Genomic DNA, 27,973 nt, shown 5'->3' on the forward strand with positions numbered 1-27,973 from the left:
ACCATGTCAACCCTGAATCAAAAACAAAAAGAAAAGGAAAAACTGTAATCCGTTTCTCTACCTCTGCGGCTAGGGTTTCTGTTTCTATTTCTATCCCTCTTAAGGTCTTCAAAGAAGAAGAAGAAGAACAACAATGCCTCCTCAAAAAAGAAAAAGAACAAAGAAGAATCTCATCGGAAAATCACTCACCAAATTCACCAACGTTTCTCTGAACATCACCAAACACTTGTTATCCAATCAAAAACTCAATGAAAAGAACATTGTGTTTTCACCATTATCGCTCAACACCGTACTCATTATGATCGCTACCGGCTCCGAGGGTCCCACACAAAACCAACTTCTCTCCTTCCTCCAGTCTGAATCCACCGGTGATCTCAAATCGTTATGCTCTCAGGTTGTTTCTTCTGTGCTCTCCGACGGGGCTCGTGCTGGTGGCCCTTGCTTGTCTTACGTCAATGGTGTGTGGGTTGAAAAATCACTTCCTCTTCAACCTTCCTTCAAACAACTCATGACTACTGATTTCGAAGCGACTCTTTCTGCTGTTGATTTCGTCAACAAGGTACTCATGCTTTTATTTATTCATAAATAACTCACAAATTAGGGTTTGAAGTTTAGCGTTATGATATTTTTTTTAGTAGACTAAGTGATAAAAAAACTGACATGCAACTGTTTAGTCTACAAACCCGTGTTAACTTCTGGTGTCGATGTCTGTTGTTTTGTGTACGTGTTTGTGTGGTTTTCATAGTCAGATTATTGATGAATAGCCCATGATAGGAAGATCTATTATGTTAAATCTAATGAGAGGTTAGACCCTCTTTCTCACTTGCTTCATTGGCCTAAATATCAATCTTCATTCTTGTTTCCAAATTGCTTGATCACTGATATATTAACTTGTTTCCAAACAGCTAAATTTAATTTTAATAATTCCATATACCTGAAACCTTTCATTGCTTTCATTTTGTGTGCGACATATGTTGGATCAATAAATCTCACAATAAATCCAATTGTGAAAAACAAACTTGAATGTTTTACCACTTGTTTGAAAACTCTAATTAGCACACACGAAGAAGTGACTTTAGTATTATGAATTTATTTTTATTTTGAAAATACAAACTTGCTACTGTCTAGAAAAAGCATTATTGGTATAACCATTTTCTGTGACATCAAACCTTTGACTCATTTTGAATACCTAATGTCTTGCTGCCAATTATCTGTATAGGCTTATTTTGCAACTCAGTTTCTCATAACTGTCTCCAAATGTGGTGTATGGAACAGAATGTTTAACTCTTTTCTTATAATGCTCGTGAAAAAATTCAGATGATTTATTTTAACATGTTTAATTTTACAATTGATACTTATTTGAAGGCTGATGAAAGTGAGAAAACAAGTGAATTTATGGGCTGAAAAGAAGACAAAAGGGCTTATTCAAGATCTTCTTCCACACGGATCAGTTAACAGCTTAACCAGCCTAATCTTTGCTAATGCACTATACTTCAAAGGAGTATGGAAACAAAAGTTTGATACTTCAAAAACGAAGGACTATGATTTTGACCTTCTTAACGGCAAGTCAGTAAAGGTTCCCTTTATGACCAGCAAGAATGATCAGTTTATCAGTTCGTTAGATGGTTTTAAAGTCCTTGGTCTTCCTATAAACAAGGCAAAGATGGGCGTGCATTCTCTATTTACTTTTTTCTTCCTGACGAAAAAGATGGTTTGTCAGCTTTGATTGATAAAGTAGCTTCTGATTCTGAGTTTTTGGAACAGAAACTTCCTCGTGAAGAAGTCCAAGTAGGCAAGTTCAGGATTCCAAGATTCAATATTTCTTTTGAGATTGAAGCTTCTGAGTTACTAAAGAAATTAGGATTGGCTAAGATCAAGTGTAATATAATTTAATATCTCATGTATGCTATTAACATGAGTGATAACTGATATCTAGAAAATGATTGGGGGGACAGAATGATTAAAATCTCCCAATTTCTTACCTGAATTCTTGCTGCCAACAGAAACAAAGGCAAAATTTCCCATATTTGATTTGTGTGCGTAAGAGCATACTCTTTAGACCAACAGAAACAAAGGCAAAATTTAAAAGGAGCAATTCTGCATAATAACAGAAAGGGAGCAATCTTCATAATATAGGTGGACTAATCATACAATAATCATAAAGAAAGGGAGCAATCTATCATTCTTGTAATTAAGCATGTTTAGCTACTAATTCAGAATATAGGACTACTTGCCTATAAAATTTTGATTCCCTTAATTTTTTCTGTGTTAGACCCTGATGTTTTGTTGCTGTCAAATAGAAAAGAGGTGCTAAGTTAATTATACACCACCAATGCCAACGAAAAAAAACACTTTAAGGTTGAATATGTTATTAAATAAACCATCCATACAAGAAGTATAGAATGATTGGGGAAAAATCCCAAATACACATATCAGTCCTCTGTACAGCCAAAGAGGAAACTGAGCACACAAAACTACAACACTGATCGACTAAGGAGCAGCGGACCACCTGCACCAAAACAAGCGAAACACGGCCATTCGCAAAAGACTAACGACATCACCTTTCCTCTCACCTTAAAAGACAAGTTTTTTGGATTGCGACACCACTCATAGTCTAAGAAAATTGGGACTTTCAATGTAGCCAATGTTCAACGCCAAGACAACCTTAATTTCATCCACCAATTCTTCCACCTCATAAGTGTATTGTTGAAAATTCTACTATTCCACGCATTCCAAATCACCCAAATTGTTGCTTGCCAAATATTCCAATAACCTTTCCGCAAATTTTAATTTGTTGCTTCATGACTCCGACATTCCAAGTGAACAAACAAATTTGGAGGAGTAATAAACATAAACTCCACCACATAACCAAATTCCATACCTTTCTCGAAACCTCACAAAACAAGAAAAGGTGACAAGAATTTTCAACTTCCATATCACGCAACACACAATTCACGGATGCCTCAAAAGGAATAATATTACAAATAGCTAGATTCATTCTTGTTGGAGCATGATCAAGCAAAAGTTTCCAAGTGAAAGCAACCACTCAGTAGGAGCCTGACATTTCCAAAGGTAACCGAAAACCTTCTTCTCAACTTCACCCCATCTCTCTTCCCACACCAACAATTTTTTCCAATAACATATATGTTAAATTCATCAAAAATAAACCATTATCCTCTGGTCTTGACTTCCAAGAATCCGTCTCTTGTTGCATATACTCATTTTTATTGGTAATTGATACTCATTTAATGGTTGACCTCTTCCAACAAATATTATGATCGAACTGTGAATCAAATGGTTTGTAATTATATCTACTACTTGTGTAACACTATGTTAAAATTTTGACTTGATCTGAAAGATATAGTTTTTAGCAAAACTAAAATGGATACCGGTGTTGATATATTTCAAAAATTTGAAGAATAAATACCCAATTTATTCTCTCACAATTCTTGACAACAAAATACATGTTTTGCCTAAAAAAGGAAAACACTTCTTGGACTCATTGCAACAGATGGACTAAATTGTAATCAACTGAATTGGACCGCAAATGTGATATCAAAAATTAATTAGACCACAAATGGAAAATTGTTGTTCACACACATAAGAAGGCTGAAACACACATGTAAAAGACGTAATACCCCTCGGCAGTTAACTGCCGCCGGTTTCAGTATTTATCGGCAGTTAACTGCCGCCGATTCCCTTTCTTCCTCAGCATTTAACAGCTGATGCGTCCTGAAGTTGTAAATTGGCAGAACCTGCTACATGTGTTTTTACACATTGTAAACACATTGTTTCAATGCCAAATCATAATATTAATAAGATAAAATTACCAACATAATTTAAATTGAAAATATGATACGAAAACCAACAACTGTCATAGAAATATGTCATCAAAATACAATAAACCAATGTCATGATAATTTACAAGAAACCAACAAATCCTACAAAAACTAAAAACAAGTCATAAACATAAACATCATGTCTTACTAGTCATGCTGCCGCTCCTGCTCAGAATGTTGCCTCCTCGGCCTACGGGCTCGCCTTCTGGTCAATATCGGTGCATTCTGCTCCCTAACATGGCGCATGGCCGCAGACCATTGCTCAGGGCTCTTCACCTCCTGACCCAACTGCTCATCAGCATAAGTAACAACGCCACTAAACATCTCATAAGAAGCAGGCGAGCCTCTCGCCTCGTACTTCTCTCAATGATGTGCAATGATTTGCAACTCATTTGATGGGCCTTGAAAGATCTCCTAGAAGAAGTGGCAAAATCAGAGGGTGAGACACTGTAGTGTACCATATCATATAGCCATCCTTCATCTTCCATGTCGACTCTTCAGTCGGCTGACCCCATTCGGGCTCCTTAATCGTGTGAGTACGGAAGTCAATCTCCCCCTTCACAATATGAGTCGGTCGCAGCTCAACAACATCTATCAGATGTCTAGAGACGTTCTGCACGTATCCGTACTGCCGCCTAACTCTCTCAGGCAAGTGACAATACACCTTGTCAACACTGCACATAATCCAAACTGAATACCAGAAAATCTCCTCAAAATCCTGGATCTCCCTGTGCTCTTCGTACGGCCTCTAGGTAACGTCATCAAACCCCAATCTATCAAGAAATGAGCGATACGTCACCCCCTCTTCATGACCCTTCTATAACGCCCATTTTGCCGGAGCCGGATAGTTTTGCATATAGTTGGGATTTGAATCAACACTGGAAAAGCCAGAAAAATGGTCCAAAAACCATCTCTGCACAAACCATCTTTGTACGTTTTAAATCATGCACTCTGGATCTACAATCAAATTGTTGCATCAAATTATCATTGAACTTCTAATGTGAATTATATTTCCTCTTCTGGGTAACGTTTTTTACTTTTTTTTTTGGCTTTCGCATCGGTTTCCGACCCAACAAAGGTGGACGACTAATCCGGCTCGTACGTAGAGGCATGCGCACTGGCCAAGCGTTGTTCCCCCTGGGAATCGAACCCGGTATTCCCCGAATACGTCCTTGGAAGAAGCTGCTTGCCACTAGAGCCCAAACAACTTGGTTAATTAACGTTTTTTAATTTTAAGTCATTAAAGAATAGGCTACATCAACAAAATGACCTATAAATGAAATAAGGGATGAAAATTGAGAAACAATGAAATTTGAGGACAGAAAATAAGTTTTTTAAAATGAAGGCGTTGGTCTGCGACTGGCGCAAGTTGTATCCTTTATTTATCGTGATGTGATCCATTTTTGTTTGTGCGTAGTTTGTATACAAAATTTTATTGGACTATTGTATAAATGTTTAGATTTCAATAGTACTCTATTTCGCTATATTATATAGGGGAGCAACTGTCGTTTTAGCTCTCAATTTAATTTTGTTTTGCTTTGTGTTCTGATCTTTTCAATCAAGCAGCCTATGCAAAGAGCCTGATTATTCCTGAAAATACCAACACAAGATGCCTGACCTAGACTACCAGAAGCTGTTTCATCAGTGTTGCATTTTGTTAAAGAGAAAAATAGAGGCATCGAAATAACTTCAATGATGGAAACTGTAGATCGAAAAGTTTTAGGCTTTACATTACATTGTTAAATCTAAATTGGTTCCTTGTATACCAAACAGTGTTCACAATGTTGATGACAGCAGCAATGACAACCAACTTACGTTGGCGGCCCCAACCTCTCTATCACAAATCCTCCATAAATCATCAGTATTGTTGATGTGAAAATTCAAATTGATGAGATTGCTGAACCAATCCCAAATTTGAACAGAAACTGAGCACTCAAAAAATAAGTGATGAGTGGATTCAAAACTTTTAAAACAAAGACTGCACATAAAATCTATATGTCCCAACAAAGCTCTATTATGTCTCATAAATGCATACCATTGCTCCTTTGAAATCATCATGTCCCAACAAAGCTTCAAATTTAAAGCCTCATTCAATTTTGATAAGCTTCTAATTCCAAGACTTCCTTCTTTGATAGGCCTACAAACTTTTTCCCATGAAACTTTTACAACTTTCCCCTTTGTGATATACAAGAATAAGAAAGAACAAGAAAACAAAACCAAAATAAGCTCATCTTAAACAAGAATAAGAAAGAAAAAATGCAGTCTAAAATATATCGGTGGAAGTGACACGAGAATTGGAATCATTAAGCAACTTTTTTGTCTTCTTTGCTTTCTAGTCGATAAAATATATTTAAAAAAAGAGAAATGCTAGCGACACTCTTTTTTGGACACTCTCTCTAACACTCACTCTTTTATTGGATAAAATCAATATATGTCCCACCACTTTATATGGATTTCATTTCCAAAATGTATGACCCACATTGATTTAACCCAATGAGAGAGTGAGTGTTAGAGAGAGTGTCCAAAAGAGAGTGTTGCTAGCACTACTCTTAAAAGAAATAAGGATCTTGCTAACCAAGTCCTAAGGACAATAGTATTTCATTGGCTTAATTACCTTTTTGGTCCTCTAACTATTTAATTGATATCAGATTGGTTCTCTAACTAAAAATTAATTTATTTCGGTCCTCTAAGTTTCTCACCGTTACTACATTTAGTCATTTATGTTAGTTTTATTCAAATAAACGTTATGGTTTGTGTTATATGGGTACATGACCTCTTGTTTCACACATACATATGAACTATAAAAGTTATCAATAATATCAGTCATTATTTAATCATAATACCTTAACAAGGCATTGGCTTAGTTTTTCATATTTGTGAGTTAAAATTCAGGCTGCCAAAGTTTTTCACTTTGATAAAATCATTTCATTTGATTTTTTTTCTTTTACTGGATATTCCCATCACTAATGAAATACAATACATTGTTGTCATGTAATATCAACTCAATACTAAAACATCCAAATCTAAAACCTAATGAAAAAACTTAATAACAAAAATTGACGTAATTAAACAACATAGTACAAAATGTGTTTGCCTTTTTTTTTCTTACAATTTGTTTTCTTATTCTACTCTTTATATATATATATATATATATATATATATATGTACATACCACACAATTATCTAGAAGAAAATATTATATTATAACCTATAATTCCAATGGTTAAAGTACATCTTACCCTTATTCATGAAAACTATTATCAATACACTATTACATTGCTAGTCACTCTCACACCACCACCACTATTAACAACAACGACAACAATTTGATTATGTCAACACGGTCGCTTGAAAATCTTCTTCTAGTAGACATATCGATATTCTTCAAGAAACAAGAGAGAACCTAAGCGTTCCTCCTCCAAAAAACCTATGGATAGACCACCTGGCTATAAGAACAAAACCAAACCACCTTCCATAATCATAGAGAATAAAGATACCCCCATAAAAATATTTTTCGTTTCAATTCCTGTTGGAAAGCATATTGTGGAGGTTTTAATCAACTAGACTTAGTTTCATCAAACTAGCTTAACAATGTTGAAGGGTTTTTGAATTGTCACTAACGTTACACTTTTCGACATTGTTAAGTTAGTTTGATGAAACTAAGTCTAGATGTTTAAATCCTCCACAATATGATTTCCAACATGGATGGAAACGACAAATGTATTCATAGGGGTCTGTTTATTCTCTACGACCTGGTGTCTCCATAGGTTTCTTGGAGGACGAATGGTAAGGTTCTCTCTAGTTTCTTTAGGAATACCAATTTGACCTGGTGTGAAAGAGAATAACAATGTGATAGAGTATTTATAGTAGTTTTCATGAATAAGGGGGATGTATATCTTACTCATTGAAATTATAAGATATAATATATATTTTCTTCTAGATGATTGTGATTTGTGAGGTATCCAAATATCGATTTTTTTATTTATATCCAAATATCGAATTTTTTATTTATATATATGAGAGTAGAATAAGAAAACAAATTGTATCACATGAATAAATTTTATGGTTTTTTTAAGGCTTATTTGTCTATTGCTCTAAAATATAGGTTAGAGCGCTCACATAAATAAATTGTAATTATATCTATTGTTAAAATTTTGTTAAATTAAATTTTCCTGTTTGTTGACTTTCCTCGAGACAAAATTAAAATTAGATTCAATATGTTAATAATTTTGTCCTCAAATTTTCATAGTGCTTTTTTATATATAATGGCTAGCTCTAAAGTAGATCTATGTTTGATATATTTTCATCAATTCTCTTGTTTTTGTTTAATTTCTTGAACTATGTTCATTCTTCAATCTTTGCATGAAATCACATACTCTTTGTTATCAAAATGAGAAATATTTTCATTTAATTATACTTTTGTGCAAGAGTTTAAGGTCAAAGAGGTACGTTTGTATGCCTACACATTGAATATTGTAAGTATATTTTTTTTTTATCTTTTACACACAACTTTTTGTCGTTGTTGATTTAAAATCAATTGAAAACTTTAATTAAAGAGAGCTCAATTGATATTTGAAATTTATCGATGTATCAATTTTTGTTTTAATTAATTATTATTTTGTACATTTTTATTCATATACATTTTTATTTATATTTCTCATATATCAATTTAAAATTGATACATGATAAATAAATAAATAAAAGTGATTAAAATAATAATGATCTAAAACAAAAATTGATACATTGATCATTTCAAATATCAATGGATCTCTTAAACAAAGCTCTTAATTATTTTTAAATCAACTAACAAAAAGGTGCAGGTGAAACATAAAAAAATTAGAGTCACAGCATTAATGTGCAAATATGTATACATCCCTTTTTTATTTTAAACTCTTTAATAAAAGTATAACTGATGAAAAAAATACTTCTTCGTCTATAACAAAGAGTTCAATATTGCATGTAAAGGATGATTGAAGAATAATCATAGTTCAAAAAATTAAACAAAAATAAGAGAATCGAAGAGAATAGACAAGACATATATATAATTCAGAGTTGAACACTATATATAAAAATCCAAAAACTTTGATAATTTTGAAATAAAAAAATTACAACATTTAGAATCTGTTTTTTTTTTTTTTTTTTATCTTCTTTGGAGAGAGAAAAAACAAGGAAACAAAAAGAAAATGACAAAATTATAACAATTAATAATTAATCCTTAAAGATCACATCAAAAAATAATTAATGCCACCGTATACTCACTAAAAGAAATTGATAGAGATCATCCAGAAGTTCTAATTCAGCTAGTAAAATGCCGAAATTGTTAGGTTCGAACTCCGGTACCTCCACTTGTGTGTGTAAATTTATAATGGTTTTGTCATTTCGCCTATAAAAAAATTATATAGAGATCAATTGACAAGAGGCAGTTAATCAAGAATCTTACTGGAAATAAAGCTAATCAATGATTTATTTCTTCTCTTCTTGTGCTTTTTCAACTGAAGGTCTTATGTATTCTCTTCACGGTACAAACCTTTTGAGTGACTTGATTTGGAGTTATCTGCATAAGCGATGCCAACTAAACTTTAATTTAATTTTAACCAATAACAATCACATTTTCATGAAAACTCGTATAAAACTTTGCCCGACATTGTATAATTTAAAATGTTTCCAATGCCGAAATTGCAAGATCGAATATCATGATTCGGGTTCAAATCCGGGACCTCACAATTGTTGTGTGTGAGTTAAATTTCAATGAATTACCAATTCATCTTAGAAAAAAAAATAAAAAATGTTTCCAAAGCTTTTCTTCAAATATTTAACACTTTAAAAAAAGTTATACTTTCAAAATATTTTGGGTGAAGTTGCAGACAAAATTTGTTTTCGAAAATGTGTCTGTATGCATGAATTTTATGTTTCGAGTTAGTAATTTTGAGAAAATTGTCTGCAACTTCACCCAAAATATTTTGAAAAAGTTAGTATAACTTTTTTTTTAAAACTTTGATGGAACCACTTTTGAGTTTATGTCATTTACCATAACTTCATGTTCAAACTTCAAACATTAATCACAATCTCACCAAAAAAAAATCTCATAATATCAAATTCAGGACTCCGATACTCATATAAAAATACTAATATTTTCAAAATAAAGATTCGACTCAAACTTTTTGAATATTTGTTCGATAATCGCAAACCATATGATTATATTCATAGTTTCAAACACCTTAATCCCTTGGTCTACAATTTATGACAAATTTTCAAACTATATATGACCCCGTTTGGATTAGCTTATTTTGAGCTTATACAAGCTTATCTACTCCTATAAGCCTTTTAGAAGGTGTTTGGGTAAATAAATAAAAATAGCTTAACATAGTTTCATAAGCTGCTTATGCCATATTTTAATAAGCCTAAATTTTTAGCTTACCCTTCAACTTAACAAGGAGCTTATGAATTTATGTAATCTCCTTCGATTCTCTCTGGATCCACTTTTTCAAAACATATATTTTATTTTATTTTTTTGTTTTTAGAAAAAAAAAACATATATTTTAATTATAATGTTAGTTATCTTTGGCGGTGCATGAGTAACAAAAGTGCTATATACTTATCTTACTAAAGTAACACATGTAACTAAGAATTTTTTTTTTTATTTTTTTAAGAAAGATTTTTATTATTTTTTTGTTACGTAACAAAATGAAACTGAATAAAAAAAAAACTTAACTTGTCTTTTTTTGGTAACAAACTGTACACTAATATCTATATATTTGGTAAGTTTACGATCATAATTTCTCAAGTTTATTTATGCAGAGTGTTTACGCAGCATACAATTATGTAACTTTGATATTTTTTTAAGAACGAAGATTGATTATACTATATATATAATTAAATATATTATAATATTGTTTTTTACATCTTGATTAATTTTATAAAAAAAAATCTTGATAATTGTGGTTCGATTCTTTGATTTTTTTTGTTAAATTAAAAATATTTAAAATTTCGATAATTGCTTATGTAATGTCACATCCAAACACTTCAATTTATGTAAGTACTTTTTAGTGTACATATCCAAACATAAATAGCTTATCAAGTATAAGAGCTTATGATGTAAGCTCTAATGTTATAAGCTCTAATGCTATAAGCATCTATATAAGCTGTTTATCCAAACGGGGCCATAGTCCCAAAACACAACATATATTCCATACACGAGTGAAAAACAACCAAAATAATTTTTTAAAAAGATAATTTCGATTTAATGATAGATGAGATAAATATAAAAATACTTTTGCAAAGAAAATAATTTTTTGATAATTTTTCATAAACATACATTTGTCAAAATGCTCAAAAATGAAACTTTCTTATAGATCTATAAATATATCAACATGATCTATCACTTTCACAAAGAAATAAGGAAGAAAAATCGTAAATCAAACATACCCCCCTCCTCACACACACACACTTTTAAAATTGCTCAAATATAAATTTTTCTTTTAGATCTATAAATATTTCAACATGATCTATCACTTTCATAAAGAAACGAGCAAGAAAACTCGTAAATCAAATACCCCCCACATAATTCATTTCCGTCCATACAAAAAAGAAGAAGGAAAAAAGAGAGAAATATTTCTACCTCGGTGATCTTCTACTATGTGTCGATGATGATGAACTAACTTACGAAATCAAGATCAAGCTCCAAAATAAAAGAGAGAATTTTATTTTGTAACGGCAATGAATAAAAGAGAGGGTGTGGAGAGTTTGCAGAAAAGGGAGAGAGAGAGAGAGAGTGCTTTGTGAAAAAATGAGCAATGGTAATGTACTCTATATATAGTATTATATAATATCAAAATAATAAAACTTAACAAACTATATAATTATGTGTCGCTAACAGTGCTCTAATCTAACTTTTATGTAACACTACTCTGACTAGAATTTTGATTCATGACCTTTAAAAATATAACGAGTAAAATTTCTCGTTATCAACAATATGTAAATCCTCTGTTGAAATTTTGACGACAAACAAAGTCCGGTAAAAATTTAGAAGACAATCGAATTTAATTTTTTTTAATCGAAAAATAATTTTATTGAAACGCAACTCCTGGAACAACAGGTAGGCTACGAGATAATACAAAGTTGTGGCAGAACAAGGGACTAGCAACAACATTCCTATTGGACAACAATAGAACAAAACTCAATACAACAATATCCAAACCTAAAACTCCTGAGGCAAGCAAAAAACAAGCAAAACTACGAAAATACTAAGCCTACGAACTTCAGCAAATGGGCACCCGCAACAACTTATAGGAAAAGTCATCAACAAAGACGAGGCATTCAAAACTAAGAGACTACGACTGGACCTGCATATACACCAAACAGACCCCTGGGGGGGTGGGACAGAAAAGCTTCCAACATGCCCGACAGAACATGAAAAGCACACATAATAGTAGCTTAAACAAACACCATATGTGTACTAACACCATTCATAAAATAGACAATCCAAACTTCCAAACTTTGTCTACAAAATCAATAACTCTAAAATAGAAAGGGTTAATAGTGCTTTTCACCCCTGTAATATATGTCATTTTTGGTTTTCGTCCCTATAAAATTTTCGGTTTGATTTGCACCCTCGTAAAATTTTTATTTTCCGGAAAACACCCTTAATAGGCCATTCAAAAACAAAAATTTCTTGAAAAAAAAATCTGAAAATGTCCTATTAGGGGTGTTTTCCGGAAAATAAAAATTTTACAAGGGTGCAAATCAAACCGAAAATTTTATAAGGATGAAAACCGAAAATGACATATATTATAGGGGTGAAAAACACTACTAACCCAAATAGAAAATATGTGTACTAACACCATTCATAAAATAGACAATGGAACAAAACTCTATTTCCTAACGTTCATCTCTACGATATCTCCTTTATAGATTCTTCAACATTCAAGTAATGACAACCTTTTGTACCAAAAACCTTATCATTCTTGATCTTCCACAACTCCCAAATTATCGTACGTCAAATCAACAAAAGAACCTTTCTAATTTTCTTAGTAGGTGAAGGCCTAATAAAACACTCAAAGAGGATGAACTGATTCATAGGAATTACAATGATAAAGTTGATGATAGATTAGGATTTTGAATGTGCTTAAAATCAAATAGTATATGATTGTAATTTGCCCTTTATAATTTGCTTAAAATCAAGGAGGCTAGATTAGGGTTTCAAATTCTCACAATAAAAGAAAATAAAAGAAAGGGATAGGGGAATATTCATCATAACACTACTTTCCAGGATCCTAAGACAAGGGAGAGACTACTCACTCATCATAGTGATGAGTTTCATAATAACAATAAAGAACAAGAAATAAGAATAAATAAGCATTTATTAAAAGTAAGAGCAAAATATAAGAGTTATGGTCATGATTAGTCTGAAATCAAGGCAATTTTAAGCCTATTTATATCCTAGGCATTGTGAATTCATGCACTACTCATACATTACAAGTCTTAAGAATGACATTTACACTTGATCATCCAAGTGTGTCAAATAAAAACCACAAAATTAAACTCTTAAGGTTGTTACGGTTGCAACCCCTAATAACGGGTGGATGTGGCAACCACTATTATTTTAAAGGCTTTGATCCAGGGCGGATCTCTTTGGAGACTCCAAGGTGCCACTGCACCTCCAATTTTTATATAAATTTCATATTATGCTTGATATTTTAACAAATGCGTGTTGTTGTAGTGGTTATGCGGTCCTTCAATGTGTAAAGGGTCGTGCGTTCAATCCCTGGATAGCCTCCCCTTTTTATAATTCTTAGCGAATTTTTCTTTATTTATTCAAAATACAAGGACCTGGTGGGTATCAAACTAGCATCCCCGGGTATCAATCTAGCAATATTACCACCACACCAGTTAACAATGATGCACATTTTTTGAAACTGTTTAATATATATTCTTCAAATATTTGGCACCTCCGAAAAAAAAAACTCAAGATCCGCCACTGCTTTGATAATTTGGCTTTCTTGGTTGATTGATGATAGTTTTGAAACTTATGACTACAAATTTGAAGTGTTAGCAACTTGATTTCCCACTAATTTTGTGTTTAATAAGGTCTTCATTGCCATGAGAATTTACTTAGTCAACAAGACTTCAACATTTGTAGTAATTCACCCATATTTGCACAATTTCTTCATATTCATCTTAAACCGTCCTAATTATTTAAAGGATCTACTCATATATGTGAGGCCTCACATTTCCAAACAATGAGGTAGGACATCTTAAATCAAATAACAGTTGAATCGATCTAAAAAAGGAAACAAAGAAATGGTAAAATTCACAAGTTTGACTTAGTGAGGTCCAATACGCTGATGGAAGGGATACCTCCGGTTCTTATTATAAGAAGAAAAACCAAAAATCATAAAAATCAAGACCGTCATTAATTGTCGTAACTTTTTTAATGTTTTTACAAATATATCTTCATAAAAAATTGTGAATTATTGAATATACCCACTAATATTTGAAAAGACCACCATCCTTGTCAAAAAAAAAGACCACCATTAAATTAGGGTTAAAAATGTCTTTTAAGCAATAAATGTACCTTAAAAGTTGTGTCTTTTTCTTATAAATAAGAACATCTTTTTTATTTTTAAATTTTTTTATAAATAAGACCGGGAGGAAGTAATTTTTTTTTTTAATTTATTTATGGTATTATTTTTTTTTGAAGGATTTATTTATGGTGTTATTAAATATCGAGTTTGAGGGTGTGTATCTAGAAAAGTAGGGAGTGTAGCTAGAAAAATAAAAACTTCCAAATGCTACAAGGTGCAGTGAAAAAGAAAGGCTTAATTGCACTTTTAGACCCCTATCTTTTTAAAAGTTGCGGTTATGGACCCCTAATTAATTTAAATACAAAATAGCCCCCTATGTTTTAATTCTTTGACAGTTTTGGACCCCAAGGCAAAAAAAAAAATTGACACGTGGCACCTCACTTAGGGTGCCACGTCAGCGTTGACCGAGTCAACAATGGACTGGAGGTCCAAAACTGCCAAAGAATCAAAACATATGGGACTGTTTTGTAATTAAATTAGTTAGGGATCCATAACCATAATTTTGGAAAGATAGAGGTCCAAAAGTGCAATTAAGAAAAAAGAAAAGGAAAAATAAAAAGAAGGTGGCAGTACTCCACAGTTTCAAGTTCCATAATCTAAACAAATCAAATTGGTTATTTGATTCATTCATGTCTTTCTCTCACTCTCAAATTGGGTATTTGATTCCATTGAATCCAAATTCCGAAGAAAAAGAAAAAGCTTCAACTCCAAAATTAACTATCTCAGATGGCACAAATATCATTGGAAGAAACAACGTTCCCGTCAATGACAAGAGGCTTAGCCGTAAACATCTCACCATAACCGCTTCCGCCGATGGCACTGCAAATTTGCATGTGGTATTATTTTAGTTCTACATTTTTTTAACAATATATGTTAGTTTAATTTGTATTAGAATACTACCGACATTTCTGATCGAAAGCGTACCTTGTGTCTGACACATGTAAGTGTTTAACATGATACTAACACATTTGATTACATTCTATTTACGTCCGTGCTAGTGTCTGAGCTGGTCTTCCTCTGTCAGAAACTATTCAGAAATGTCAGAAACACTATTTTTAAGACTTTTTAACACTGGCTTTTTTATTGGGTGAAACGCAATAGTGAGTTTTAGAGAGTGTTAAAAAGGGAGTGTACATAACACTCCTTTTAACTCTTTATCCATGAAATTGATCCATGAAACTGTAAAATAGTATCAACATTGTTCCTATATTATCAATATTGTAGAATGATCTCTAAAATTGTAAAATGTTAATTGGGTTTGTTTATTTGTTGGGACTATAATGATATTAAATTAGTAATGTTGGTAATGCATTTGAATTGAAACTAAGTCAATAATAATGTTAGTGATATATTTGATAATGGGTATACAACCTTTTGGATTCTTGGCTGTGTGAAGTGTGTTAGCATAGTAATTGTTATGTTTGTATTTTTCTCCCTTTCCAGGATTCGAACCCTGAATCCTTTAATCCCTTAGCTTAACCAACTGAGCTACACATCCCCCCTGCTGTTACTATAGTCTCTGAATGTATCAAAATTGCAAAGACATTCATAAGTGTCTGTTTTATTAGTTATTTTGGTCATTGAATTCGTTTTTAAATAGTCAATTTAGTCCTCAATGTGTTTTTTGTTTGTCAATTAAGTCCATAGTATTATTAACAAAAGAGGCACTAAGGTCGTGTTTGCAATTTCGATACATTTAAGGATTATAGTGGCAACGTCTCACACATTCAGAGACTGAAATGATTGTTCGGCCATTTGATAATAGATCCAAATAGAAGGATGAGCATGATTACCGTTTTGCAATTTTAGGGATTATATTGAAGTATTAATAATGTGATGGACTAAGTTGATACAAATCTACAATTTTGGTGAACAAATTGGGTATTTAGGCTATGTTTGGATAAATTGCTTAATTATGCGCAACATACGGGTTAATTATGTTTGGATAGAACACTATGGTGTTGTTTGATTCATGTAGCCGACCCCACTTAGTGGGATAAGGCTTATACGCCAAAAGCTGCTTTCATAAGATATCCTGGAAAACTCATGGACATGGCATAAGCTGTTTTGATAAGCTTTCCCAACCACTCTCCCAAGTGTTTATACCAGCAGATACACTCAAATCAATCAATTCAAATGGACTCTTGCTCATTTTTTAATTCCCGTAACTCAACCACCAAGTTAACATTATGTCACCTGGTGTTTTTCTTTTAATTAGTGATTTTTGCTTTGTGAATGTTAGGAAGGGACGAATCCAGTTGTTGTTAATTCAGGGAATAAGAGAAGGAAGCTTAACTCCAAACAAACAGCTGCCATTTTCGATGGAGATGTTATTGAGCTCATTCCTGGTCACTATCTTTTTAAATATCAAGTGTCGCAAAGATCTCCAAAGGTTGCAGACAATAAACATCATGTATGTGTATTTTGTTGTGTTGAATTTGTGTTATAACCACTATTATGTGTAGACTTCAATGAATGATTTCATTGTTTTGCGTCAAATGTGCAGGAACGAGGAAAAAATTCAGCGACACAAAGGCATGATAAAATTGCTGTGACACAAAAGCATGGATCTTCTCGGTCATGTGAAGAGCCTATTCGTGATTTCCGTGTAGCTGATGATCAAATACCTTGCACCTTTCGACTTTTGCGTGTGCAAGGGTTACCGCCTTGGGCAAATACTTCATGTGTTTCAATAAGTGATGTTATACAGGTAGTAAATGATTAGTTATATTAATCATATGAGAAATGCTCTTTCAAGTTTCAATTTATAAATGTAACAAAATTTTCAGCACTTTCGCCACAATTGAGAGAAATTCATGTGGGTTCCGCCACTTTAGAATGAGTGTCTCTAAATAGGAGATTATGATACTGGCATAATTTAATGTGATCCACACAAATTTATCTCAATCATGGAGAGTGTTGAAAAGAGAGTCTGAAAGAGTGTGTTACTACTAGTACTCTTTTTAGTTATATTTGATATTATCGTACACTTTTTGCTGCGCTGTCTTGAATTGAATGTTTTAACTTGCGACCATCTGCTAAGAATAATCACACAGTGCTTCAATAGAAAGCTTGCATTGTTTCATGATTGGCTTGATAACTATTTTTCATAAAAACACAAGTTGAATTTAATGTTGGAAAACTTTGGAACTATGCGTTGACTTATTTCAATGGTTATTGTTGGTAGGGGGATATTCTAGTTGCTGTCCTTTCAAACTACATGGTAGACGTTGACTGGTTGGTTCCTGGTGAGTCTTTTGTCGTTGTTCTAGTCTTTCAAAATTGACTCCTCTTTGCTTGTTCTGTTTTCTTCATTCCTGATTTTCCCTGTTTGCATTCTCACTTCAGTTGTATTCTTGAACCTGCTTGGGGATGTTGCACTATTTTATTTAAACTGTTTAGAAGTTTGTTGTTCTTCATTGTATTTTGAAATTGGTGGCTGCAGTTGAGTTGTTAATACTTTTCTCTGCCCTTCCTTCCCACACTTCTCCTTGCTAGTATATGATAAAATATAATCAAAAGCCCCAACTCCACATAGTTTGTATGACAAAAAGGATATAACACATGCCCTGTCTAATGATTTTTATTAAAAAATTATATTAGTGTACTTCGCATATTTACATAGACAAAAGGTCTAATAATCAATCTCTTCATGCGGTAGCGTTGTTGGCAAGTCTAGAGTTGTAAATTTTTGGCATATTTGTGTACATTTTGATTGAAGTCCTTTTGTTTTTTCTTTTCTAATTTTAGCGAGTTTCTCTCTTCCATTATTTTCTTGGTGTAGCATGTCCAGCACTTTCAAAAGTTCCCCATGTGCTTGTTCTTCATGGAGAGAGTGATGAGAGAGTGGCTTGCATTAAGGTTTGTCTCAGATATACTTTATTTGGCAACCTGCTTTGGCAGATTAAATATGTAAGATTTGTAAAACAAATGTTAACTTCCTAATGCTATGGTTGTTAGAGAAGCAAACCTAAAAATTGGATTCTGCACAAACCGCCACTGCCAATTTCATTCGGGACACACCACTCAAAGGCCATGTTTCTTGTATATCCTCGAGGAGTAAGAGTCATTATACACACAGCAAACTTAATTTATGTAGATTGGAACAATAAAAGCCAAGGTCTATGGATGCAAGATTTTCCATGGAAAGATCAAAATAGTCCGAGCAAGGGATCCAGATTTGAAAATGATTTGGTTGAATATCTCAGTGCATTGAAGGTATATATGTTGGTCTTTTTTACTTCAAAAACTGAGTATATGATCTTAAGAAAAAAAACGGTGCTACAACTGCATTGATGTGACAAAATTAATAAATAATACAACAAAGAAAAGCCTTTTCAAACATAGTGTGGTAAACTACTTGAACTAAGGATGCCATTATGTCCCATACTGCCAAACAACTGGATCAAATTTTTTTTGAGCCTACACTGTTCTGAAAGTATCTGCCATATCATTTTTACTTTCTCTTCTGAAAAAGCTTTTCCTTTGATTAAATGAATTTATAGCATTTCTAATTATCAACATAAATTGATCTAAATCTTGTTGATTGATTGGGTTTGCTAGTAGGGTTTGTATTATGGCTATCCATATCATTTATATCGTGACTTATTTGGTGGTTCAGTGGCCAGAATTCTCTGTTAATCTTCCATCCCTTGGAAACTTCAGTATATGTCCATCATTTTTCAAGAAGTTCGATTATAGTGATGCAATGGTATGGTTTCCATTCACCGTTTTTAAATTCATATTCTTGTTAGTCAAAGGTTATTATTTATTAGTTATTATTTCTTTAGCATGATTTCTTACATTGTTGGAACATTGTACATCAGGATATATGATGCTTTTTGCATTATGTTCAGGTTAGATTAATTGCATCTGTACCTGGATATCATTCTGGTAATGGTTTGAAAAAGTGGGGACATATGAAGCTTCGTTCTGTGCTCCAAGAGTGTACATTTGATAAGGAGTTTAAGAAATCCCCCCTTGTTTATCAGGTACTGTGTAGACCAAGTTATATTTTTTACGGTTCCAGTTAGTTCGCGATTAATCTTAATTCCTTACTTTATTCCTATGTTTGATGAAGAAATCAATGTCAAAGTATCATACTTTGCTTGTATTTTCTTCATTTTCATTGTCTTTTGTGGTGGTGCTTTCTGATCAAAATGCATCTTTTTGTGATAGATTTTAGATAATTGCGGTATTAATGTTTAGTTTTGATGACATTACTTAGCCCATATCTATTGCAGTTCTCCTCCCTTGGCTCTTTAGATGAAAAATGGATGGTTGAACTGGCATCATCAATGTCAGCAGGTCTCTCTGAAGATAAAGTACCCCTTGGTATGGGGGAGCCTCAAATAATATGGCCTACTGTAGAAGAAGTCAGATGCTCTATTGAGGTAAGTATATAGGTCTTGATGATGCTTTTATATATTCTGAAAGAAGAAAACTACTTTCGGTTTGCATTTCATGGTCATTTTAAAGGTTATGTTTCCCACTGTACGGCTTGTGTATAGTGTTCAGTGAGCAAAAGCGGCTGTATTGAGCCTGGTTGTAGCAAAAATAAGAAAGAGTCCCCACGTCATTGTGAACACGTATTGGTAAAAGAAATTAGTTCCTGAATGTCATATTTATTTTTAAACATTATAGTTAGGAACTCACACAAAATCAATGGAAATTCAGGACACCTTAATTAGAAGGAGGATAGATTTTATGTTCCTAGGAGAAACTAATTGGTTAGCAGTTAGGAGAATAGAACCAAACATGTCAGGATTTATGCTTTGGTATGCAGTAAAAAAAATTAGGGTTAATAGGTCTTTACCCCTCTGTAATATAGGACACTTTTGGTTTTGCCCCCTGTAAAATTTTTTTTTTAGATTCCGTCCTTGTAAAATGAAGATTCTTCAAGATTGCCCCCTGAGCCCTGTGACTCAGCAGAATCTATGATGTGGCATTTTTTTTATTTTTCAATTTTTTTTTGGATGCCAAGTGTAAAAAATAATTTACATGTAATTTATAATTAAAAAAATCTATTTTTTTTAAAAATCAGAAAATGAAGTTCCAGAGTTTTTTTAAAATACTTCCTAATTCCATATTCTTTTTAAAAATCGAAAAAATTTCAGATATTTTTAAAAAAATTTAAAAATGCAGATTTTTTAAAAAAAATTAAGTTCCGGATTTTTGTTAAAATCAGAAAAAACATTCAGATTTTTTTAATTTAATTTTTAAAATAAAAAAAAAATTATATTTCAAAATCTTTATTCCAGAAATTTTATAAATTCTTTTTTGAAATTAAATAATTAGAAAAAAATTCAAATATTTTTTACAAATTCAAAAAAAATAGATAATACTTTTTTTTTTTCGAATTTTATAATTTTAATTTAATTCGGATTTTTTTTGAAATTTAGTATAATTTTTTTGGAAAATTTGGAAATATATTAAGTTCGAGAATGGAAATGGTATACCATAAAAGCATTTTTTATTTAAAAAAATAAAAATAAAATAATTTTTTTTTTCTGAAATTAGGAAGTATTTTAAAAAAAAAACTGGATTTTATCAAAAATTTCAAAAACAAATCAGAATTTTTTCTAAATTTAAAATTTTCGAAAATATCTGAAGTTAAGATTTTAAAAATTTAAATAAAATCAATTTTTTTTTTCAGATTAAATAGTTGGAATTTAAAAACATTTATATCCAAATTTTTAAAAATTAAAATATTTTCCAGAGTTTTCATTCTTTGTAGAAAAAATTAAAAAAACTTTTTTATTTCGAAAAAAATCTGAATGTTTTTTAATTTCGAAAAAGATAAGACAATTTTCTATTTCGGAAAAAATCTAAATGTTTTTTAATTTTTGGAAAAAAAATCTAATTTTTTTTCGATTTAAAAAAATAGTTTGAATTTTTTCAGATTTTTTAAAATTTTGGAAATTAATTTTCAGATTTTTTAAAATATGATTTTCGTTTTTTTAAATTTTATTTTATATTTTAATTTTTTTAAATAAAAATGACGTGTAAACTATTTTTTACACGTGGCAAGCAAAAAAAAATAAAAAATAAAAAGAAAAAGCCATGTAGGTGCCACATCATAGATTCTGCTGAGTCACAGGGCTCAGGGGGCAATCTTGAAGAATCTTCATTTTACAAGGACGGAATCTAAAAAATTTTTTTTACAGGGGGCAAAACCAAAAGTGCCCTATATTACAGTGGAGTAAAGACCTATTAACCCAAAAAATTATAAGTAGAGTAGAAATTATTGCAGGTAAGCATTGGAAAAGAATTGTGGGTGTCAAAAGTTTAGGAGATAGGGTCATAGATCTAAAGTTTCAAGCGGGGCATGAAACCTCTAACATGATTAGTGCATATATGCTAAGCAGAATGAAGAGCAACACAATGTGAAGTTTTAGGAGGATTTAAAAGCTTTTAGTTCGTGAAACGAAATACTTTGTAATGAAAATATTATTCTGTGAGATTTTTTGGGTAGGACATCTAAAAGGCATTGGGTTGTCCGTAGGGGTAGTATAAAGGATGTTAAGACAAAGGTTTAAATTGTCTTGGATTTTGCTGCAACTTTTGATTTTACTATAGCTAACAAGTACTTGGGCATTTTGGGGTTCCTAAGTATCACTTTGAGTAGAATGGAATGTTCGATGGCAAGGTTGTCAGGATCGCGATATAGATCGTGAAATCGTACGATCTCGCGCGTCACCAGGTCTCCACCGAGTTGGAGCGGTTCAAAGATCGGAGAAGTCGGCGGAGCGCAGAGGAAGAGCGTAAGATCGTGAAATCGTTGCTCTGATTCGCATCAGAGAAGAACGGTTTGACCCGATTGTTTCGCGCGAAGAGTGAGGTCGGAATGACATGAGCTGCTCGTTTGTTGTTTTCTGCGGCGGCTGGTTGCAGAGGCGGCTGTGTTATGTTGAAGGAGAAGACTTATATGGGTCTGAGAACAAAAAGAAAAAAGACTTATGTGGGCCTAGACCTATAATTTAATTTTTTGGCTACAAGATGTATAATAAACTATTATGAATTATAGTAACAAAACAAAAACTATTATGAATTTATATTTTTAAGGGAAAAACTATTATGAATTATTAATTTAACTTAGTTTAATGTTGTAATTTATAAGTTTTTTTTATGAAAGGTTATTTTTCTTAGTTATTTTTATAATTTTGTCTGTTTGGTGGGATCTTACGATCTACGCTTTTTCTGTACCCCAACGATCTTTAGTGAGATCCCGATTTTGACAAACATGTTCGATGGAGTATTTAAGTGGCTTGGTTCTTCTCCCTTGATAGCTAGCTTGTCGAGGAGGGTTTCCCAAAAGCTAGGATACTTATCAATTGGTTTCAGAGCTTGGTTGGTGGTGTCTCAGAAAGGGATACCTATGAAGGGGTTGACCGGAAAGGCCGAGTTAAGCGTTGTGAGTGCAGCCGCTTGGATGTTGGATCTCAGGGGCAGTGTTATGATAGAGACTTTAGTATTACGAGGTGGTGTGGTGGGATAACATGTAACCAAAGATTAAGCTTAAAGCTTAAAAGAGTGTGATAATTAATTTTATCTTTGTATAAAAAATGAAAACATTGGAATAAATATAAGGTGGCTAAGCGCACACACTATGAAGGTGCCTTGCGAAGCTAAGTGAGAGCACTAACACTACAAAAGTTGAACAAGGCATCTATAAACTTGATAAAAACTCAACGAGGCATCTATAAACTTGATAAAAACAGGGAAAGAAAAAGAGGCTTGAATTGAACAACTAGGTGACAAGCATAAAGAATGATGAGGGAAAATATTGATCACCAAACAATATCAAGGAAAGACGAAGTGTTATTTCGTAAATTCTTTCAAGGGGAGGACCAGACCCAGTCCTACTTGGGTGTCTGTGTTGTTACCCATCTCTTGTTTTGTCCTCTCGTACTATCCAGTACTTTACATTTTTGCAAATTAAACAGGCCTTGAATCATATTCGATTGACACTTATGTTGCACATCACTTTTAAAGTGGACCACTAATGCATCCATAATTTTAATCGTTGGATTCGTTCTATGGCATAGATAATTTCCTATGCAATGGTTAAAATTATGGCTGTAACAATTGATCATTTTCAAAGTGTTGTACTACTGTGCATAAGTGTCCGGATCAAGGCTGCACCCTTAATATATTGAAGTTCTAGGTCTTACCTGCTTATTTTTCAAATAGCTAGACCTGGACCAATGTATCAGTCTGTATTTATGTAGATCAAAATTTTGTAACTTGTAATAATAAGTTTGGTGTTCGAAACGAAGATATATAGAATGAACTCAAAATATATAATAATTAGAAGTTATGTTATAGTATAAGAAATTGGCAACTTTATTTTAATGATTATTACATTAAAAAAATCTGTATATGTGTGTGTATAGGGTGGATAAGTAATACCCACACCCTTTCCTATCCTTGCGAAATTTACCCAAAGCCACTTAACTATGCCCGTATTAGATCATATTATGTAATATTCTTGTGGTACCCGTTGCATTTAGGTCCAATGTTCATCCCTTTGCTAGCCTCACCTGTGGTTTTTGGTGATAACTTGATAAATAATAGAAAGGCTTAATGGCTTGAACGATTATTTTAAGTTTAGTTTTATTTCACCATCTTTTATTTCATAGTTGAATTTTTAAGCGTAACTTTCCAAACGTCTTTATCATTTATTATTCTGTAGGGCTATGCTGCTGGAAGTGCAATCCCAAGTCCCATGAAAAATGTAGAGAAAGCATTTTTGAAAAAGTATTGGGCAAAATGGAAAGCAAACCATACTGGCCGCACGTAAGTGTATTTTATCATTCAGTTATATAATAGCACATGTTACAGGAGAATTTACGGGCGAGACTAGTGGTTGCCTACTTCACTTGAGATAAACCAACATTGTCAAATAGCGACTATATCAATTACAACATAGCTGGTTTTGATTAATCGCTATGAAAACCACAACACTATCCTAGTTTTGCTATTAGGGCAATAGCAGCTGCTGTTCCAGTTTCTGCTAGCTAATGTAGCAGCAAGCCAGCAATAGTGGTAAAAAGAGAATTTTAGGGTGTTATAAAATAATAAAACTTAAGAATCTGATTGTGTTCCAAATGGAACCTATTTTTAAAATGGAAAAACAGAAGAGTCAATGAGTATTACTTCTATATTCACCGTAATACGGAAACCCTTCAACATGTAAAGTATGCTCTGTGTCCGTTCCCTTTTTCATTTGTATTAAACATGCCGTTTTTTAATATATATTGACTTATATCAACCGATATGCAGCTTCCGCTATTTGCCCACAATGGTATCTGCTATTTCACATAGCAGATTTTTTGCGTTCTGGTTTTTTCCGCGATCCGCTATTGCTAACACAGATAAACCCACACGATGGACTTACAGGGTTAAGTTGCAACTAATTTCCAGCCTCCTCTACTTCCCAGTTCCCATCCATTGATTATGGTGTATATTAATTACATCTCTATCACACAGTCCTCACGCCTCACCGTTACTGTGGTGAAGCAGCTAGTTAGGACTTAGGACATGCCTCTTAGGCTCTGTTTGGGAGTTTTGAGGGGAGGGCTTGTAAAAAAAGGAAGGAGGAAATGGAAAGAATGGAAAGCTTGAGGAGGGGAGCACTAGTCCCAAAACTCTCCCCTCCCTTCCCCTCCAAACTCCCAAACACAGCATTAGTCACTATCAGGTGCATCACAGCTGACATTGCTGTCATCAGGTGCTAGCCCTTTCTTGCGCCTCCCCACAATCCCTCCCTCAGACGTAAAAGTATAAACCCTGGCACTCCGATAGACAATAGTTCAGGTCTCTTTGAATAGTGTTTTCAAATTCTGTTTTCAATTCTAAATTCTATAAAAAAACAAAACCTGTTTTATAATTTTTTTCCCAAAATTCTTTTATATAAATGACTCTCTATCATTTTAAAAATTAAAAAAGCAGAATGGCCAAAGAAGTATTTGTGTTGGTTTTCTATTTTTTTTGGTCAAAATAAAAAAAACATGCTTAGAACTATTGCTTTTCATTGGTGGTATATAAAACTGTTTTTTTTTTTTTTTTAAAAAAAAGTTTACCAAATATATATATTTTGTTTCTCAAAAATAGTTTATAAATGTTGCATTTGTAAAATAGTTTTCAAGAACCAAAATTCAAAAAACAATGAAACAAGCACCTAATGTCTCCAATTTGGTCGAAAGTTATATGGGACGACAGGGGATCGCAACCCGTGACTATAAATAGAAATTATAATAATCATAATAGCAGAAGAAATAATTTTAATTTTTAGATTGGTATGCTCTTTACAGGGTAGTTTACATAAGGTAGTGGTGTTGGATTGGGACACTTTTGGGTCAATGGTAGTTACTCTTCTATATCCCTCATCACCACTTCGGTATCCATTTGATTATGAGTTGGAGGAGTTTTCTGAAATGAAGATTGGTTTTTTGCATTGCTTATGATCGATTTCTACACCTACTTGTAAACTGAATATATCTCCGATTTCTTGGAAGTTTATGAAAATTTGTCCCACCAATTATATTTTTTTTGCTGTTTCAGCCGTGCAATGCCACATATAAAGACTTTTGCTCGTTACAATAATCAGAATCTCGCGTAAGAGCTTTATCAAACCCATTCTCTCCTCTTCGGATATTTTTTGTCATTTAGTGCACTACTAAGCCAATGCTATAGATAGTTAACTGTGAAACACCATGTTCCCAAATAGTTGGTTCTGTTTAACTTCTTCAAATCTGAGCAAAGCTGCCTGGGGAGCTCTTCAGAAGAATAATAGTCAGTTGATGATTCGTTCATACGAGGTATGTTGTTTTTTTGTCAGACTGTTGCTGTTACTTATTGGAAATTCAGACCCAAGAAAAATGATTGGCTGCATTTTATCAAAAACTTGCATAATGACACCGGCACATACAAGAGTCTGAAACTGTATAAAAGAGTGGTTTCTCTAATTATTGTTTCTTATGCTTGGAGGATTAGTCAAATACATTTTACCCAGTTTTCTAGAGGATGCACTAAATATTTTTATGCATATTTCCTTACAGTTGGGAGTGCTCTTTCTACCGTCATTATTGAAACCAGGATGTGGATTTTCTTGTACCAGTAATGTTAAACAATCGAAGGTAGCATACACCTCCTATTACTCTTTCATGATGTTTTATGCTTGATATGATTAATCATCAACTGGTTAGAGAAAAAAGATCTACTTATCACCTTTCTGATCGTGGAAATGGGAAAGGGAAAATGACAACCGTGCTAACGAACAAATAATCACAGGATAAATCCCCAGCACAGGAAACATCTAAAATGAAGAAAACAAAACTAGTGACCCTGACTGCGCCGACAAGGGATACTACACATTCATCATCTGAAGTTATCATCCAGTTACCCGTGCCCTATGAGCTCCCTCCATTGCCATACTCTTCCGAAGGTTGTCCCCTGTTACTCTACTGTTCTAAGTGGGCTGACCCATTTTGTGTTTTCTAATTATCATTTCCCTCTGCAGATGTGCCCTGGTCTTGGGACCGACGATATTTTAAGAAAGATGATTATGGTCAAGTTTGGCCTCGGATGTAAGCATTTCAAGATTGGCAGCATTGTTAGTGTATATATGAGTTGGTCCCTTCTCCCCTATCTAATTCAAATGTGGAAAACTTGAAGAACATGACACAATTGGTTTTGCAACGTAGAGATCCCTTATGCAATTGTGCGTCCTGCATTGCACTGAGGTATTTCATTCTTCATTTTACTTTTTTCGTCAAAAATCAAGTTGAACTGTTTTTGAAATAAGATGTACCAAAAGTAAAATGTTGGTGAGGACACGGAGAATTACGGTAACTTGCATGCTAACTGAATTAATGCCACTTTTCAGGGTACCAAGTCTCTACCAAAGCAATGCTCCTTTGTTTTTCTTTGCTTCAGGGATCCATTCCTTTTACCGGATGTGTATGTTTAAATTGAGTGATCACTCTGTCAATGCTTTAGCACTGTGTAAGTAGTCTTAGTGCATGTTTGGAATCATTGAGTTTGACGAAATCACGGTGATACCGTGATTTTGTTGGAGAATGGATATGGTAGAAGTAGTCTTGTGCTTCCTAGCTTTGGAATTTGTCTGTGTTGAAGCTATTAAGAGCGCTTTCTCCCTTTGCTAAACTCTTCAAACTGGTCACAAAACCCAATTTTCACAAATGTATGATTTAATTTGAAACTCTCCAATGAGAAAATGACAATAGCATTGCCTTCTTTATACTACAATGATTTAAGACGTTCAGTGGCTTTCACAATCGAGCATTGCTGCCAGCATTGATAAATTTTGGAAAAAGATTAAAACAGTTGTGATATTTTATTAAAAAAATATTGATAAAAGTATCCTTTAATTAAAATTAGTTTAAACAAGTGACAAATATGTTTTTTTTTTTCCCTTAGAGAATAAGGTGTAAGGTGCTAACTTACACCATGATTTTTTATATATATTTTTTGGTAGACCTTCATGATTTTAGATGGATGTAAATTTGTTGCCCATATGTATATTAT

The 27,973-nt window shown here is 32.9% G+C and overlaps 2 protein-coding genes, 1 long non-coding RNA gene and 1 pseudogene across 3 annotated transcripts; 3 read left to right on the forward strand and 1 right to left on the reverse strand.

Annotated features, from left to right (window-relative positions):
• Positions 1-122: 122 nt before the first annotated feature.
• On the forward strand, positions 123-1,321 carry LOC120575820 (serpin-ZX). The gene is made up of 2 exons (XM_039827933.1): positions 123-559; positions 1,220-1,321. Exons 1-2 carry the CDS (start codon positions 134-136, stop codon positions 1,319-1,321), a joined length of 528 nt encoding a protein of 175 aa, XP_039683867.1. The 5' UTR covers positions 123-133.
• On the forward strand, positions 433-1,893 carry LOC11435759 (serpin-ZX-like; annotated as a pseudogene).
• Positions 1,894-5,458: 3,565 nt separating this feature from the next.
• On the reverse strand, positions 5,459-11,632 carry LOC112416504 (uncharacterized). The gene is made up of 3 exons (XR_003007050.2): positions 11,458-11,632; positions 9,280-9,393; positions 5,459-6,014 (listed from the first exon to the last, which is right to left on the reverse strand). It is a non-coding gene; the product is annotated as an uncharacterized lncRNA (long non-coding RNA).
• A 3,332-nt stretch (positions 11,633-14,964) lies between these two features.
• On the forward strand, positions 14,965-27,691 carry LOC11437867 (tyrosyl-DNA phosphodiesterase 1). The gene is made up of 16 exons (XM_003622639.4): positions 14,965-15,258; positions 16,665-16,835; positions 16,929-17,132; positions 17,610-17,670; positions 18,207-18,283; positions 18,383-18,640; positions 19,044-19,133; positions 19,279-19,413; positions 19,666-19,815; positions 24,117-24,220; positions 25,988-26,041; positions 26,154-26,244; positions 26,485-26,562; positions 26,717-26,870; positions 26,946-27,168; positions 27,312-27,691. The coding sequence occupies exons 1-15, from the start codon at positions 15,052-15,054 to the stop codon at positions 27,014-27,016; spliced, it is 1,905 nt and encodes a 634-aa protein (XP_003622687.2). The 5' UTR covers positions 14,965-15,051; the 3' UTR covers positions 27,017-27,168; positions 27,312-27,691.
• The last annotated feature ends 282 nt before the right edge of the window (positions 27,692-27,973 follow it).

Source organism: Medicago truncatula, chromosome 7 (genome assembly GCF_003473485.1).
Source record: "Medicago truncatula cultivar Jemalong A17 chromosome 7, MtrunA17r5.0-ANR, whole genome shotgun sequence".
Lineage (NCBI taxonomy): Eukaryota > Viridiplantae > Streptophyta > Magnoliopsida > Fabales > Fabaceae > Medicago > Medicago truncatula.

Coding starts and splice junctions, on each gene's coding strand:
- LOC11437867 (XM_003622639.4), top strand. CDS start 15,052: ATGTCTTTCTCTCACTCTCAAATTGGGTATTTGATTCCATTGAATCCA. Junction 18,284..18,382: donor AGAGAGTGGCTTGCATTAAG/GTTTGTCTCAGA, acceptor TATGGTTGTTAG/AGAAGCAAACCTAAAAATTG. Junction 19,134..19,278: donor TCGATTATAGTGATGCAATG/GTATGGTTTCCA, acceptor CATTATGTTCAG/GTTAGATTAATTGCATCTGT.
- LOC120575820 (XM_039827933.1), top strand. CDS start 134: ATGCCTCCTCAAAAAAGAAAAAGAACAAAGAAGAATCTCATCGGAAAA. Junction 560..1,219: donor CTGTTGATTTCGTCAACAAG/GTACTCATGCTT, acceptor TTATCTGTATAG/GCTTATTTTGCAACTCAGTT.